Genomic DNA, 13936 nt, shown 5'->3' on the forward strand with positions numbered 1-13936 from the left:
GTCTATAATTTAAGATATTTATAGGAGATACGCATAAATTGCAATTATACGTTTTCTTATTTGACTTTTAAAACCTCAATTATATCATATAAATTGAGACAAAGTATAAAATAGGGAATATAGCCCTCCTCAATGTTTCCCAAATAGCTCGTATTTTTAATATTACCCTAAAATCTAAATAACCCTTTTATACATTATTATATACTTTTATACAAGTTGATACATTATTTATAGTAAGTGTGTAATTGTATATTGTGTGTATAAATATTGTAGCAAAAAAACAATGACCATGCGAATGTAAATTAAAAGTATAGCTATAAACTTGACTCTTTTTTCATGTTGACACTTCAACTAAGTGTTGGTCCTATTGAAATTCTAAATTTATCCTCAAGTGATTAGTTAGTCCTATTGAAATTCTGAATTTATCCTCAAGTGTGTCTGTCAAACCCGGAAGCCCAATTTAGCAGCCAGCCCTAACCTTTATAAAGAGCGGAAGATCCCAAAAGATTCCAACGAATCAAATCAAACCAATTCAAAACTCTCTAATAGATTTTCAGAATTCCAAATCAAATACGTAAACTCTCTTTATTAACTTGGCGCCACAAACACATTCAGCAGCAATGCTATTGGAGAACAACAACGGCGATCGATCCTCCACGTGTCATCATCCGATTGGCAACTCCTCCGGCTCCGACGACGGTTCGCCGGAGAGATATACTCCGGCAATGGAGAGTGCCGGAGAAGGACTTTTAGTTCCGCCACTCAATTTTTCAATGGTTGATTACGGTGTTTTTCGTTCTGGTTTCCCTGATATTGCTAATTTCCCCTTTTTACAAACCCTAGGCCTTCGCTCTATCATGTCAGTGAGTTCATTTGCTTTTTTGTTTAATGATCTTATATTGTTATTGATTTTTGAGTTAACGGTCAAAAACACACACCTGAATTATCACTTTTTTCACGCTATGTATTAAAATACACCTTGATATTTCCTACCTGAACTATCATTTTTGGCTCTATCGTGTGAGTTCATTCGTTCATTCACGTTTTTGTTACTTGAAGAAGCGTTGTTCCAATTAGACACCTCAATTCCTAATAAAGTGCTCCAATTAGACACTACTTCTGGTTCAAAATTTGAAGAAATTTTGTGTGTGTTTTCATTCGTTTATTAGGTAGTTTAAGTATTTAAGTTAACTACGTAAAATATGTAATCTCCTTTAATTATAAGCATCAACCTTAAGTGGAAGCCTGGGGTTTTACGGCTTATTGAGGTGAACGCGTATGATTAAAGAGATCTCATATTTTATGCGGTTAATGCCTACCTAATAGACAAATGAAAATACACGCAAAAAAAAAAAAAAAAAAAAAATTTGAACTGAAAGTGTCTAATTGGAACTCGTCATTAGGACTTGAGGTGTTGAATTATAACATGGCTTAGTTCGAGTGTCTAAATGGAATATCCTGGCAAGTTTAAGGGTGCTTGGCCATGTATTAAGCCTTAATTTTTTGTTTAATGATCTTATGGCTATTGATTTTTGTTTTGTTTGCATATGTTGTGTTTAGATATTTGTGTCCGGAGCCATACCCTGAAGCTAATATGGAGTTCCTAAATGCGAATGGAATTCGGCTTTTCCAGTTCGCCATTGAAGGATCCAAGGTAGAGGTTATCTTCCGTGATATATGTCTCAATATCAGTATGATGTAGAATGTTGCGATCATGCGATTGCTTAAACCAAAAAGGAAAGAACTAAGAACTTCTAAAAAAACATTTTTAACGATTTGTTATGGGAACCGTGAGAGTTGTGGTTGATGTTAAGACCTATGTGATCATGACCTGATATTTCAGCGGACGAAGTTGTTGTAAAACATTACTTTTTTGGAAAAACCAAGTAATTTTCAGAATATGGCGCCAAGTTGGGAAAAAAATAATGCATAAGCAGTATATAGTTAACTTATTCACAGTCGTGAGTCCTCTGCCAAACTAACCCGATAGTATTTACAAGTTGTAAATCATTACCACAAGGACTTGTTTGAAGTTTGAACTGATTATTTTTATTTGCTCTATTTCCTAATGTGATGTCGGCTGTCGGCGAAAACACATTGTTTTGCTATATAATTAGGTAAGTGACTGGTTTCTAGCTATATACGTTGCGTGAAATGGGAGTTAGTTGACTGGCTATCCAGAAGAAGTCTATTTATTGGCATTGAATACTTACTCATTCTGCTTATTCTCTTCCGTGATTATTCCATGTTCAAAGTTGGTTATTCTGATTTATATAACAGGAAAGGGAGTAATCATTATTTTCCGACTAAACTGGCACTAGGATTCATCTTTCTTCAGGGACCAAAGTCAAAAGGTTTTGTGGTATTAGTTTGTAGGAGATGAAGTTATAAACTTTTTTGGTCTGATATATTTAGTCATTTAGCAGTCAGTTGGAATAGTCACCGAAACTAACCCTTGGTTCCTCTTTTTCCTTTGATAAAGTATGACCCCTGGTTCCTCTTTTAGTTGTTGTGCAAGTGAACTCTATGTATTTGACATTTGTGACTGACTAAGAACTAGTATAAGTCATGTCAAATTTCTATACTTGTACTTGAGGTTGCATGGCCCAAAAGATGTTCTTGTTTCAAATTGTTGTAGATTTTTCATGTTTATAGTCATCAAATAGGATTTGAGATAGTTTTGTATGTGGTAGGAGTAAAGAAAACAAAAGTTTGCATGTGTCTCTGTTTCAGATAGCTGGAGACTTAAAATATCTTTACAGTTTTTCACCACATGTGGGATTACAATGGGTATGTTGTTGTTTTTGTTGTCTTTCACCAGATGAGCTTGTCACCTGCAGCTGCATTCTGAATTTTTGTTGCTGTGTTTCTCTCAAGGATCTAGTTACTTAAAGTTCCTCTCTTAAATTGCATTCTCGTTTTACAGCAAAAATGCGAGTTTACAGCGTCCTAGTACAGCTTTCTTCTCATCGAACACTCAACCTTACTACTCACAGTTCATAATTCATAAGGGCCTGCTGCAACTAGTGCTACTTGATCATTCTTAGCACTTATTTTGTTTTCCTTCTATTTGTTTACAGCCTTTAGTTTTTCTCTGTTTTTGATGAATGAACTGAACCATAAGGCATAAATATAGCTAGGGAATTACAAAAGTCAAGAATTATTGTTTGATTGGCTTTAGATCTTCAGTTTGCGAAATATTTCCCTGGTTTAGTAGTGGTACTATACAGGTAATGGTGCAACCAAATTAGTTCATAACTCAAGAGAAGGAGGTAGGGAATTTCTTGCTTCCCAAAGTCTTAAGGAAAAATTGTCCAATTTGCACATTCTAAGTCAGATTAAGTGTTTATTCTTAGTAGTTGTCCTGGTGGAGCTTTGCACTTGCTTCGAGAAAATCTTCAACTGCTGTGTGGGAGGGAAAGAATTTCATCCACTAGCAATATGTAACTGCATCCTTTTTGGATTCACCAGAAGCAAGCCATATTAGCTTTCCGGGACTCCAAAATTTGCCTATGCCAACTAATTGGATTGCTAAACTATATATATATCCAACTAATTAGATTGCTAAACTAGGAAGATAATTAGATGATTCACTGAGGAGAGAAAAGGACGACTCTGTAGGTTTCTCAAGTTAATTGCTGTTAGCTTTTCATTTCCATAATGTTTTTTGATATATAGCCCCTAGTCTTCTTTTTTTCTTTTTCTTTTAGAAGCAAATTTTGGCTTTTTTAAATAATAGAAAAACTCAAAGAGGAAGAGTACAAGTAAGAAGGGACAAACCTTACCTTACAATTTCTAATCAAGTCCATATTTTATGATTGTTTTTCTTTTCTTACCTTCTGATCTTGAGCAGACTTAAAGGAGGTCAATTTGTTGCCTGTCAAACTTGGAAACCTTCGTATTTGTCATACACTCTTCTATGCTTCTGGTTTTTAATAATCATATGCTATAGGCTATAGATATGAGTTCTCTCTGCTGTCCGAATGCTGACAAAGTTACTCTACTTTTTGTGGTCTATCTCTGTCTCCTCACTGAGGCTTGATTGGTTAATACAAATGTTCAGTTCTATTCTTGTCCTGTAACAACTTTATCACAATGTTTCTGGACATTGAAAGCTGTTGGTTAAGTGAAAAGACATCTTTCTGTTATGGAGATGGTTTGAAATTTTGACCAAGTATTAATATGGATGCAATATATACCAGATGGTACATGTCTGCAAACATTAGTAGCAGCATATATGACTACTGTGCTATGTCTTGCTTGCAGACATCTTAGTATTGTCACATGATTGTGCAAACCGTGTGGAAATATTCTTATTGTATGGAAATATTCTTATTGTTGTTTCATTGCAATGTATCTAGGGGTAAATTGGGAGAGTTTCTTTGTTGTTGATATGTATCAAAAAAAATCTATGTGGATTAGTACTTGACTGTTTCTCAATGCAGGAGCCACCACTGGTCAACATCCCAGAGGAAAAAATAAGAGAATCTTTGAGAGTTGTCCTTGGTAAGTTTGATGGGTTGCATTTTATTTTCTCTTGCTTTAGGTTTCTGTCCGCTAGTTTTGCTAAATAATTTCTCTATTACAATTTTACTCGATACTTTTTGTAGATGAAAAGAACCGCCCTTTGTTAATTCACTGCAAAAGAGGAAAGGTAGTCCTTCATTTGTCTTTGTTTAAAATTTCTTGCTTTCTTCTTACCATTCCTGACCACCGTTCATGTCATTGCGTGGTAACTTATGCAGCACCGAACTGGTAGCCTTGTGGGATGCCTCAGAAAATTACAGAAATGGTGCCTCACCTCAATTTTTGATGAGTACCAAAGGTACGCTGCTGAGAAAGCTAGAGTATCAGATCTAAGGTTCATGGAGTTGTTTGACATTTCCGGCTTCAAGCAACCACCGACTTTCTCTTCACATTCCAAGAATTAAATGGATAAGATGTACAGTATGAGAGGTGATTTTGGCTTTGCATTGTTTACCGAATCAATTTTTTGAGTCCGCTCCCAAGAGTATTGGATTCCTCATATGAACTTCGGTTATGGTTTTCGCTAGTATCCAGTTCTTTTCATTTGGACATAGTCTCTCTTTTTAGAAAGTAGATAGATGGCATGTATTAGATGTTGCTATGGCCTATGATAAAGGGTCTCCTCCTTCCCTATATTTGTGTTCATTGGAGATGGATTGGGAGTTGTAAAGTTGCCTTAATTTTGCTTATGAGAGGGATAAAAAGGAGGTTGTGTTTTCTTCAGCTTGGACTGTGAGTACTCGGAAACCTGCTGAAAGGTGAAAGCTGTTATAAATTTGGGTTTCTTCCTGACAGCAGTAGATTGTCATTTGAAGCTATGATGCTCAGATCCTCCAAAAATATTGTCGCACATATGGGATCCTTCTCACAAAACCAACTTTCCTGGAATCGATTATTGTAATGCACCTTTGTGTTTGACTACCGCTTATCTCATTGCCAAAGAGTAAGGCCTCGAAGTGTACTTGTTGAGTTATGAGCAAGTCCACAAGAAACTGAGTGGAAATTTAGGAAATGACACCAATGACTTTAGAAATTGGTTCTTTTGAACTTTTGACCCCGCTTGGGTTATGGTCAAACATTAAGTAGGGCTAAAATCCGCCCAGCTTCAAGACCATTCTTTTAAGTTACTCAATGTGATGATATAGGGCTACAGCCCAGTCGTGTTTTTTAAATATACAAGTGCCAAGACACACATCTTAAGTGATGAAAGGCGGAGCTTCAATGTTTAGATTAGCAATGACTAATTGAAGGGATTGATTGTAATACAATGATTAATAACGCGAAGATTGTTACACAAATAATTATTTTCATAGAGAGTTTAATTTATTATATTAAAAAATCAAATATACAGAGTATAACTTAAATTTATGTTTGGTTTATATCTACTATTCAAGTGTACGGAAAAGGGTTTGAGGGAAGCTACAAAGTTTTCGGCATTTTGAATGCTTTATTTATATACAACTTAATCATGGTATTGTTATACCGTAGTGGTCTTGCTATGAAATAAAACTTCAATTGATGTATTAAATTGTATACTAGGATTAGTTTGACATAATACAAAAGAAAATTCCAACATTAAATAAAATAATATCAAACGATCGAACCAAACGAGCTTAGAGTGTTAAGGCTTTGGTTTTGAGTTTTTTAAATTTAGGTCTGCAACAACGACCATTAGATTTAGAGTCTTAGTTCGAGGTTCAACTTGGAATGAATGATCACAAACTGCAGAAATTATAAAGTTTCATACATTTTTTTTTAAGAAGACTAAATTGAATGTAACTGAGTTAATGGCTCAAACAATACTATACCAGTTTGAATGTAACTGAGTTAATAGCTCAAACAATACTATACTAGTTTCATACATATACACAAGCGTAATGTATATATATATATATATATATATATATTGCAGGACAAAGGCCCGCTGACGTGACGCTCCCAATGACCAGCATTTATATTTATCTATTTTCTCCTTTTTGTGGCAATTTCTACTTCATAGTACTAAAAAACGCCAAGAAAAAAAAATACAAAAAACCTACCGGCTTGGTGCTTTGGCATGACTCCCAAGAGTCACTACTTTAAACCCCCCCAGTAAGCCAAAGCCTTCTGTCTCATACGTGCCATTTCAACCTTTTCAATTTCAATGCGTAGTGTCGCCTAAGGCAGAGAGAAAACTCAAGAGAAGTTTACCTCAATCTATGTATTCTAATTACTGATGCAGGACATGACGCCAGACAGAGGCGGATCCACGTGGTAAAGAGGGAGAGCAATCGGTAACTTTGAGAATTTTTTTGTATATATATGTGATATACCTTAAAAAAAAAAAAAAAAAAAATATATATATATATATATATATATATATGCACACACACTCCTATACACATAAGAGCATTTGGTGCACTAGCTAAAGCCTTTGCTTCCCACAGCCCATACCCAGGATTGATTCCACAGATAGTGGTCTCCCTTTGATATTTTTTGTTAATAATCCTCTTTTGTATCAGATATTGTGTTTTTACCCCAAAAAATTAGTATGCACAAATGAGATACCCAAGATCGATCCTGTAACCATTCATATGGTTTGCACAACTTTGACCACTGATCTACCAGTGTAAGTTGGTTCAACAGTGTTAACGTCTAGGTATTAGATATCGGTTGTCATTGATAGTTTAGCTAGCGTCTACGTTAAGACTTAAGATGATAGTGCTCCCGCGGTCTTCAAATCCTGGGTCCGCCTCTGACACCAGACCACATCCAACTCAGGTTTCTGCCTTCTGAAAATAATTATTTTTGTCTACATGAAAATCGGGACTAGAATGATTCGAGGATAACTATTAGAAGTCTACTTGCTTGTACTGTTGATCCCAAATCTCTTTTACTTATTCAGATCAGTAGTTATACATTGTGACAATTTAAAATTTAATTAATTGATTTATTTGTATCTCATGCTTTCTTCATCCTTCACTTACAACTTAGATTGTCACGAGTTCTTGTTGGAATTAAAAAGTAATTTTGTTTCAGGGGTTAATTGAAGTTGTTTTCCTGGTGCAATTAATAACTAATAAAATATAGTGATCTGCGAGGATAGATTGATAAAGAGAATACGTGAGTTTTGCAGGCTTAGTTTTGACTTTGTTCAGAAGATGAGAGATTGAGAGTTGTGAAACAGTGAATGAATAGGAAATATTGGTTGAAACTTGAAACAAAAGATGAGGAAGATGAAGATTATTCATAGTTGTTCTTCTTTCTTCCTTACCCTTTGTAAGTTTGTGTGCAATTTCTCAAACTAGTGTTCCTTTTTATTCCTCAAAGCCTTTTTCATTAGTACAGTACAATATATGTTTCCTACTTTTTATTTCTCTTAATTGCAATTTATATTATTATTGTTTCTTGAGTACGATAATACAGAGGCATTTCATTAAGATGAACCTACATGTGATATATCTTATGTTTTGACTTTCACTTTCAAGTGAGTAAGGATACAAATTTAACTGATACACATGATAATGTAAAAGTTTTTTCGTTGTTAATGTAGTTTTGCCAATTGTGTTATGCAATTTACCCATTATGATAGTTCATGGTTGTCACGCCCCGAACCATGGCCTGGGCGAAACACGGCACTCGGTGCCTTACTGCATGTGACCGAGTGAACCACATGACTTGCTGAATCATCATGAGGCATAACATGAGCGGAATATAACGTGAATGCATGATGAGCCTTTATAAAACGTAGTAAGTCATAATACTTAATAAAAATACTTGTTTAAACATGAGTGCGGAAATAACATGAATGAGCCAAAATGGCTATACGACTCCGAATGTCTGACATAACATAACTGACTTGTCTAGTCTATGAAACCTCTACCATGAGTCTGACTGGAAAACATACTTACTGGGACAAGGCCCCCAGCATACCTTAGATGCATAACTAATCATAAAACAAAAGTTGATTAAACCCCGAATGAGATGGGGCTCACCAATAAGCTGATACGAATGCTGTCCTACTGAGCAGATGTGTCATCCTGTATATCAGTACCTGCATCGTGAAATGCAGGCCCCCGGGCAATAAAAGGGGACGTCAGCACATTGAATGTACTGGTATGTAAAGCAACTGAAAGAAATAACATGATAAGAACTGAAACTGAAAACCTGGACATGAACATGAGCATGAGCATGAGCATGAGTACATATATATATAACATAAGTAAAACATAATAAGTAGGGAGAGCATTTCATAAACCGACATGTGATATCACCACGTGGGTACGTGGAGTCTGATCCTCGCCGCGACCAGCAGAGCCCTCATACCTTGCCAGGGTATAAGATGGTATCGTGCCTGATGGATCCATTCAGTGTAAAATTAAGGTATCATCCTAACTGGGCGGAGCGATCCTTGTCCTATGGTGGCTATATAGTTTCAGGCTATCTGAGCCTTCTCGGTAATTCGTGCAACTCCCAAAAACATGAACATAATATAGTTGGCTAAGAAGCCCATGATTTTCGTGAATTAACTTGTACTTGTCTTGTAATCACGATTTCACGAAATAACTTGTAAACATGGTTTCGTGAAATAACTTGTAAACATGGTTTCATGAAATAACTTGTATTTAGTATGCATGTATCTTGTGTCATAGCATGAAAGTAATTATATAATATAGTTGCATGAAAACTGGTAGACATGTAGGATATTCATGAAATAATCATTTTTATTTAAAAACATGCATGCAAGAACCCATGGAATACGAGATATGAGTTTTCATGGATTACGGGCGAATTCTCAATAATCATAAAGAAATATTAAGAACTCAATAATGGAATTATAATAATTCATACATAATATAATCATGGACATGGACCTAGGGTTATCATGAGCATGGTATAGAAACCCTAGTTTTAGTAGAGAATCATAATTTATGGATTATGAGGCGTGGGGAAGAATAATGATGTTCCCACACGTAGATAGTAACTCTACATACCTTAGTCGCTCCAAAACTTGAATTAAAGACTTGAGCTTTGAAGAAGATTTCCAAAATCTTGAATTCTTGAACCTTGAGATGGGTTTTCTTGAAAACCTTAGTTTTGGAATGATGATTTCTTGTTTAGATTACAAGGATATATATATATTAGAATTGACTTGGAATGATTAGAGTAGGCTTACCTTGGTGTTCTTGATGATGGGAGAGAATAGAAGGTCGTTCTAGGGCTTGGAGGTGTGAAGAATGAAGTGAAAAAGCCTTAAAACGAAGTTTTAAAATTGCTTTCGGACCCATTTTACGTCCCGTATAATTTGTACGGACCGTATATCATACCGTAAAACCATTCTAGTGATTTGGACTTTCTGGACCAATTTTACGACTGGAATATACGGCCCGTATAATTTTTACGGTCCGTATGTTCCACCGTATAATTTTTACGGTCCATATGTTTCCACCATAAATCGACAGAACACTGTTTAGTAAAACGGGCATAACATTTTGTACATAGCTCTGTTCAAGACCCATAATATACCGTTGGAAAGCTATTTCAAAGGGCTACAACTTTCATCAAGGAAGTTTTCCCAAATTCCAAATTAACAAAGGGGTTATGGTCGTTGGAAGTACGACCTTCTATAAACTCACTTGCAAACATGCCCCGTAGAGTGGCTTTTAACTTTGCTTTGCCCAAAGACTCTTCTCATGTCTTGATTGGGTTTCAAACACCATTTATACACTACTCAAATTGGGTTCATTATACCCCCGTCTTATGAGATAAATCTTAGCCCGAATGCACGAGGTGTTACAACAGCTCAACTGGTAAGAGGTGATTCCCTCAGGGGAATGTAAAGGAGCTTGAGGTTCCGGGTTCGATACCCCGTAGCGCTGCAGCGTGAAGAGGGAGTATGTGCGAACTGGCTGTACCCTGGCACAGACAATACCAGTGCATGTCAGATCATGGGCCCATCAGGGGTCGGGTCCCACCAGGGGTCCCTACAATGGTAGAATCAGGAACAAATTGTAGTTGTTAAAGATTGTTTTTATGCTGAATTATTCACCCATATTTTTGTTTTTGTTATCAGTACGGATTGCGATAGCCCCAGTTTATGTTTTTATATAAAGTGGGCTATAGCTTAGGTGACGTGGCACTTCCAAAAACCAAGAAACTCATTTATCTTCAATTTTCCTTCTCTTTTATTTTTCTTTTTTCGTTCATTGTTCGGTTCGTTTTACCGTTGCCTGATTGTTTATTTATTACTGTAGTCGACAAAGCCAATCATTATTTATGAGTTTTTTTTTTTTGTGATTCTCAGAATCTCAAGTTTAAGAAAATAATCAAAAAGCTCACAGGTACACGTCGAAATGTCTATAATTCAGAAAGTCCATGATAAATAATGTTGTTGATTGAATATGAACAGAGGTTCAAGCATTCCTGCCAAGAAGTAAGAAGCGCATACAATGCCAGGGGAATCCCCAAGACAACGATATATATAGTACCTCATTACATCGAATATATAGTTGCACCTTATCCAACGACATTAGCTTTCTTTCTAGCACACACATTTTAACGATATAGTTCAACCGTTGTCTTCTGTTACAAAATTGGCTTCATCAAAGACATAGTTATGCTAATCTCTTATGCTTATTGATATTGTGTTCATATAACTTAATGTTCAATACTTTGTACCAGAGTCTGCGAAAATATGAGAGTAGTGTGCTTCAGGCTGTAAAGTGTTCATGCAATGATCTAGTAAGTGATTGATGTTAGTATTATTCATAATTGTATTTTCGTAAGTGAATTTATTCAAGGAGGTTTATCCCTATCGCATTCTCTCTCTCTCGGACAGATTTGTGTCAAACTATACTAGATTTATTGGTTTATTGATGTTAGCATGTATTCTTCTACACCAATATCTCTATGAGGAGGTATTGTGTTTAGCAGATGGATTCCTTTTAATTATTCTATATTAAAGTAATAAACTCCTGAAACTAAAATGATAATTGTCTAGATACTAACTTGTTGGTTGTTGTTTTATGTGAAGGGAATCTTAAGTATTTGCAAAGGGCATAAGTCTCATAAGACACTTTAAATTTGACCCCTCATCTCCTAATTGTTTCTTAGGTATGAACACTATGATACATCACAACCAAAAGAATTTAACATAAAACACTAATGTTTGTCTTCCTTCAGGCAAACATGAAATAGTAAAAAGGTCTAAAATATACTTTTTTAAAAAAATTCAACAAACAGAGTGAATATGTTTGATTATTAAAAGAATAATTTCTTTTTACAAAAGTCGAGACATGGAGTAATCAACAATATTTAGAGACTTCTCTATATATGCAAACAATACTATAGCTATAATTTGATTAATTTCTAGAAAAGATTGAACCAAAAGTCTCAACCTCAAAACGTAACTAACTCAGATTTTTATAGGCTCAAGCAGCTGGCAACATCGTTGTCAAGTTCAAAGGGTTTTTATTTAAAACAGACAAATCATTTTGACAGCAACTAAGATAGATTTGTCTTTTCATTTTTAGTTCACTTGTCAGCTATCGAAACTTTGTCACAACCACATGAAACGTATGTTATCCTAGTGTTTTAGAATTATCAACTCTTATCTTGTGCTTTTTTAAATACCAATGTTCCTGCTTTTGCTATGCTGCTTCTTCGAGATAATGGTTAAAAATATATGTGAAATATCATTTTTTTTGTTATGAGTTTCTTACATGAACTATCAACAACTATTTATCATAGCGCATCTCTTAATTTTTTTAATTATTCGTGTGTAGTGCCATTTGATATCATTTTTAAACAAGAAAAAAAAAAGAGTTTGCCACGCACCGTTAGATACTAGTCGAGGTGTGTTTTGATAAATAGTTAGTGCTAGTTAAGGTAGGAAATTAAAATACTTGATAGTTCAGACAACAAACTTGCAAAAAAATATACTTCCCGTGTGTTTTTGGCTATTATCTTCTCAACACGGGAAAACGTACCATTATCTCCTCTTCTTCTTCTTTTGGCACATGTTCCTCTTTTAAATTCATTGATCTTCCCCCCTCTCTCTCTCTTTTTTTTTTTTTTTTTTTTTTTTCCTCTTGTTTTTATGTAAACCTACTGATTTAAAGTGGATTTGCATGTTGTCTTGAACAGAGATCGATCACATTACCAATTATTCTTTCGAGAATTCTCAAACTACCCTTTTTTTTTTTTTTTTACTGAAATCATTTAGTGCTTTTGCACTACTAAAATGATGCAAATAATCATTACTACAACAATCATAATAACCTAAACTCAATCCCAAATAGGTTAGAATCTACTCCATGAATTTTCACTGGTCATGTTTTTTCATTTAAATTTATTTTAGCTAAGAATTACACAAAACATACTAAAACTAAAATTTTAAAAACAAAGCTCTTTATATATTCTACTAGAAATGACAAATAAGACTAAAGACTCGTAGAAAACATAATACTTAAAATAAACTTACAACATTTACTAACCCATGCTTTGCAACTATACCATTAGTGCAAATAATTTCTATGTCCTGATTTGTTTGCATTTAATAGAGGTCTGAATCTGAATGGTTCAGACTTTTGGCCATAAAATGCAATTGTTTATATTAAGAGCTAAGCATTTATTTGATTGAATAGGCCTTAATCATTAAGATCTTGAAAATACTAATCATTAAGTATTTTCTTAAGGGGTGTGCAAATGACGAAGTGAACGCTCTTTTTGATCCGGAGGGAGTCTTATTATCGATGTGCAAATGACGAAGTGAACGCTCTTTTTGATCCGGAATCAAAAAGAGCGTTCACTTCGTCATTTGCACACCCCTTAAGAAAATATTAACTCCTAGAAAAAATAGATAATTTGACTAAACTTCCCCTAAATAGGCAATGGGATTTGATCACATAGCACTTAATAGGAGCAAACCTGGAAAAATAGGGTTAATTCTTTCTTGATTTGATAAGTGGACACCCTTTTTGACAAAAAAAAAAAAAAAAAAAAACGAAGTAGACACTCTTTTTGATCCGGATGGAGTATTTTGTATGAACAATTTTTACCACCGGCTCAACCCCCACTACCCCAATCCCTATACAAACCCCCCCCACCCACCCACCCCCATACCTTACCCCCTTCCCCCACTCACCATCATGAACACCACCTTAACCCCCCACCCCACCTAACTACCACCACCCTACCCCCATAACCCCCACCACCATCACCCAAACCCCACGCTTAACCCCCACACCCACCTACCTCACCCCAAACCTACCCCAGACCCACTACACCACCACCACCCATCCCCACCTACCAACCCTCACCCCCACCACTACGCACCTAACCCACCCATCACCCACTGCCACTATAAAGCATCTCCACCATTACTAGCAAACATAAATATTTTTTTTTTCAAATAATATTTTTATCTTAT

The 13936-nt window shown here is 35.4% G+C and overlaps 1 protein-coding gene across 2 annotated transcripts; it reads left to right on the plus strand.

Moving 5' to 3' along the window:
• Positions 1 to 508: 508 nt before the first annotated feature.
• On the plus strand, positions 509 to 5736 carry LOC132612578 (tyrosine-protein phosphatase DSP1-like). 2 transcript variants are annotated; one of them, XM_060326660.1, is made up of 5 exons: positions 510 to 859; positions 1561 to 1654; positions 4446 to 4506; positions 4611 to 4654; positions 4746 to 5736. In XM_060326660.1, the coding sequence occupies exons 1-5, from the start codon at positions 621 to 623 to the stop codon at positions 4929 to 4931; spliced, it is 624 nt and encodes a 207-aa protein (XP_060182643.1). In that variant the 5' UTR covers positions 510 to 620; the 3' UTR covers positions 4932 to 5736. The 2 variants fall into 2 exon arrangements, with proteins under 2 accessions (XP_060182644.1, XP_060182643.1); XM_060326661.1 differs by lacking the exon at positions 1561 to 1654 and having other exon boundaries at positions 509 to 863.
• The last annotated feature ends 8200 nt before the right edge of the window (positions 5737 to 13936 follow it).

The sequence above is a fragment of the Lycium barbarum genome, chromosome 10 (assembly GCF_019175385.1).
Source record: "Lycium barbarum isolate Lr01 chromosome 10, ASM1917538v2, whole genome shotgun sequence".
In the NCBI taxonomy this organism is placed as follows: domain Eukaryota; kingdom Viridiplantae; phylum Streptophyta; class Magnoliopsida; order Solanales; family Solanaceae; genus Lycium; species Lycium barbarum.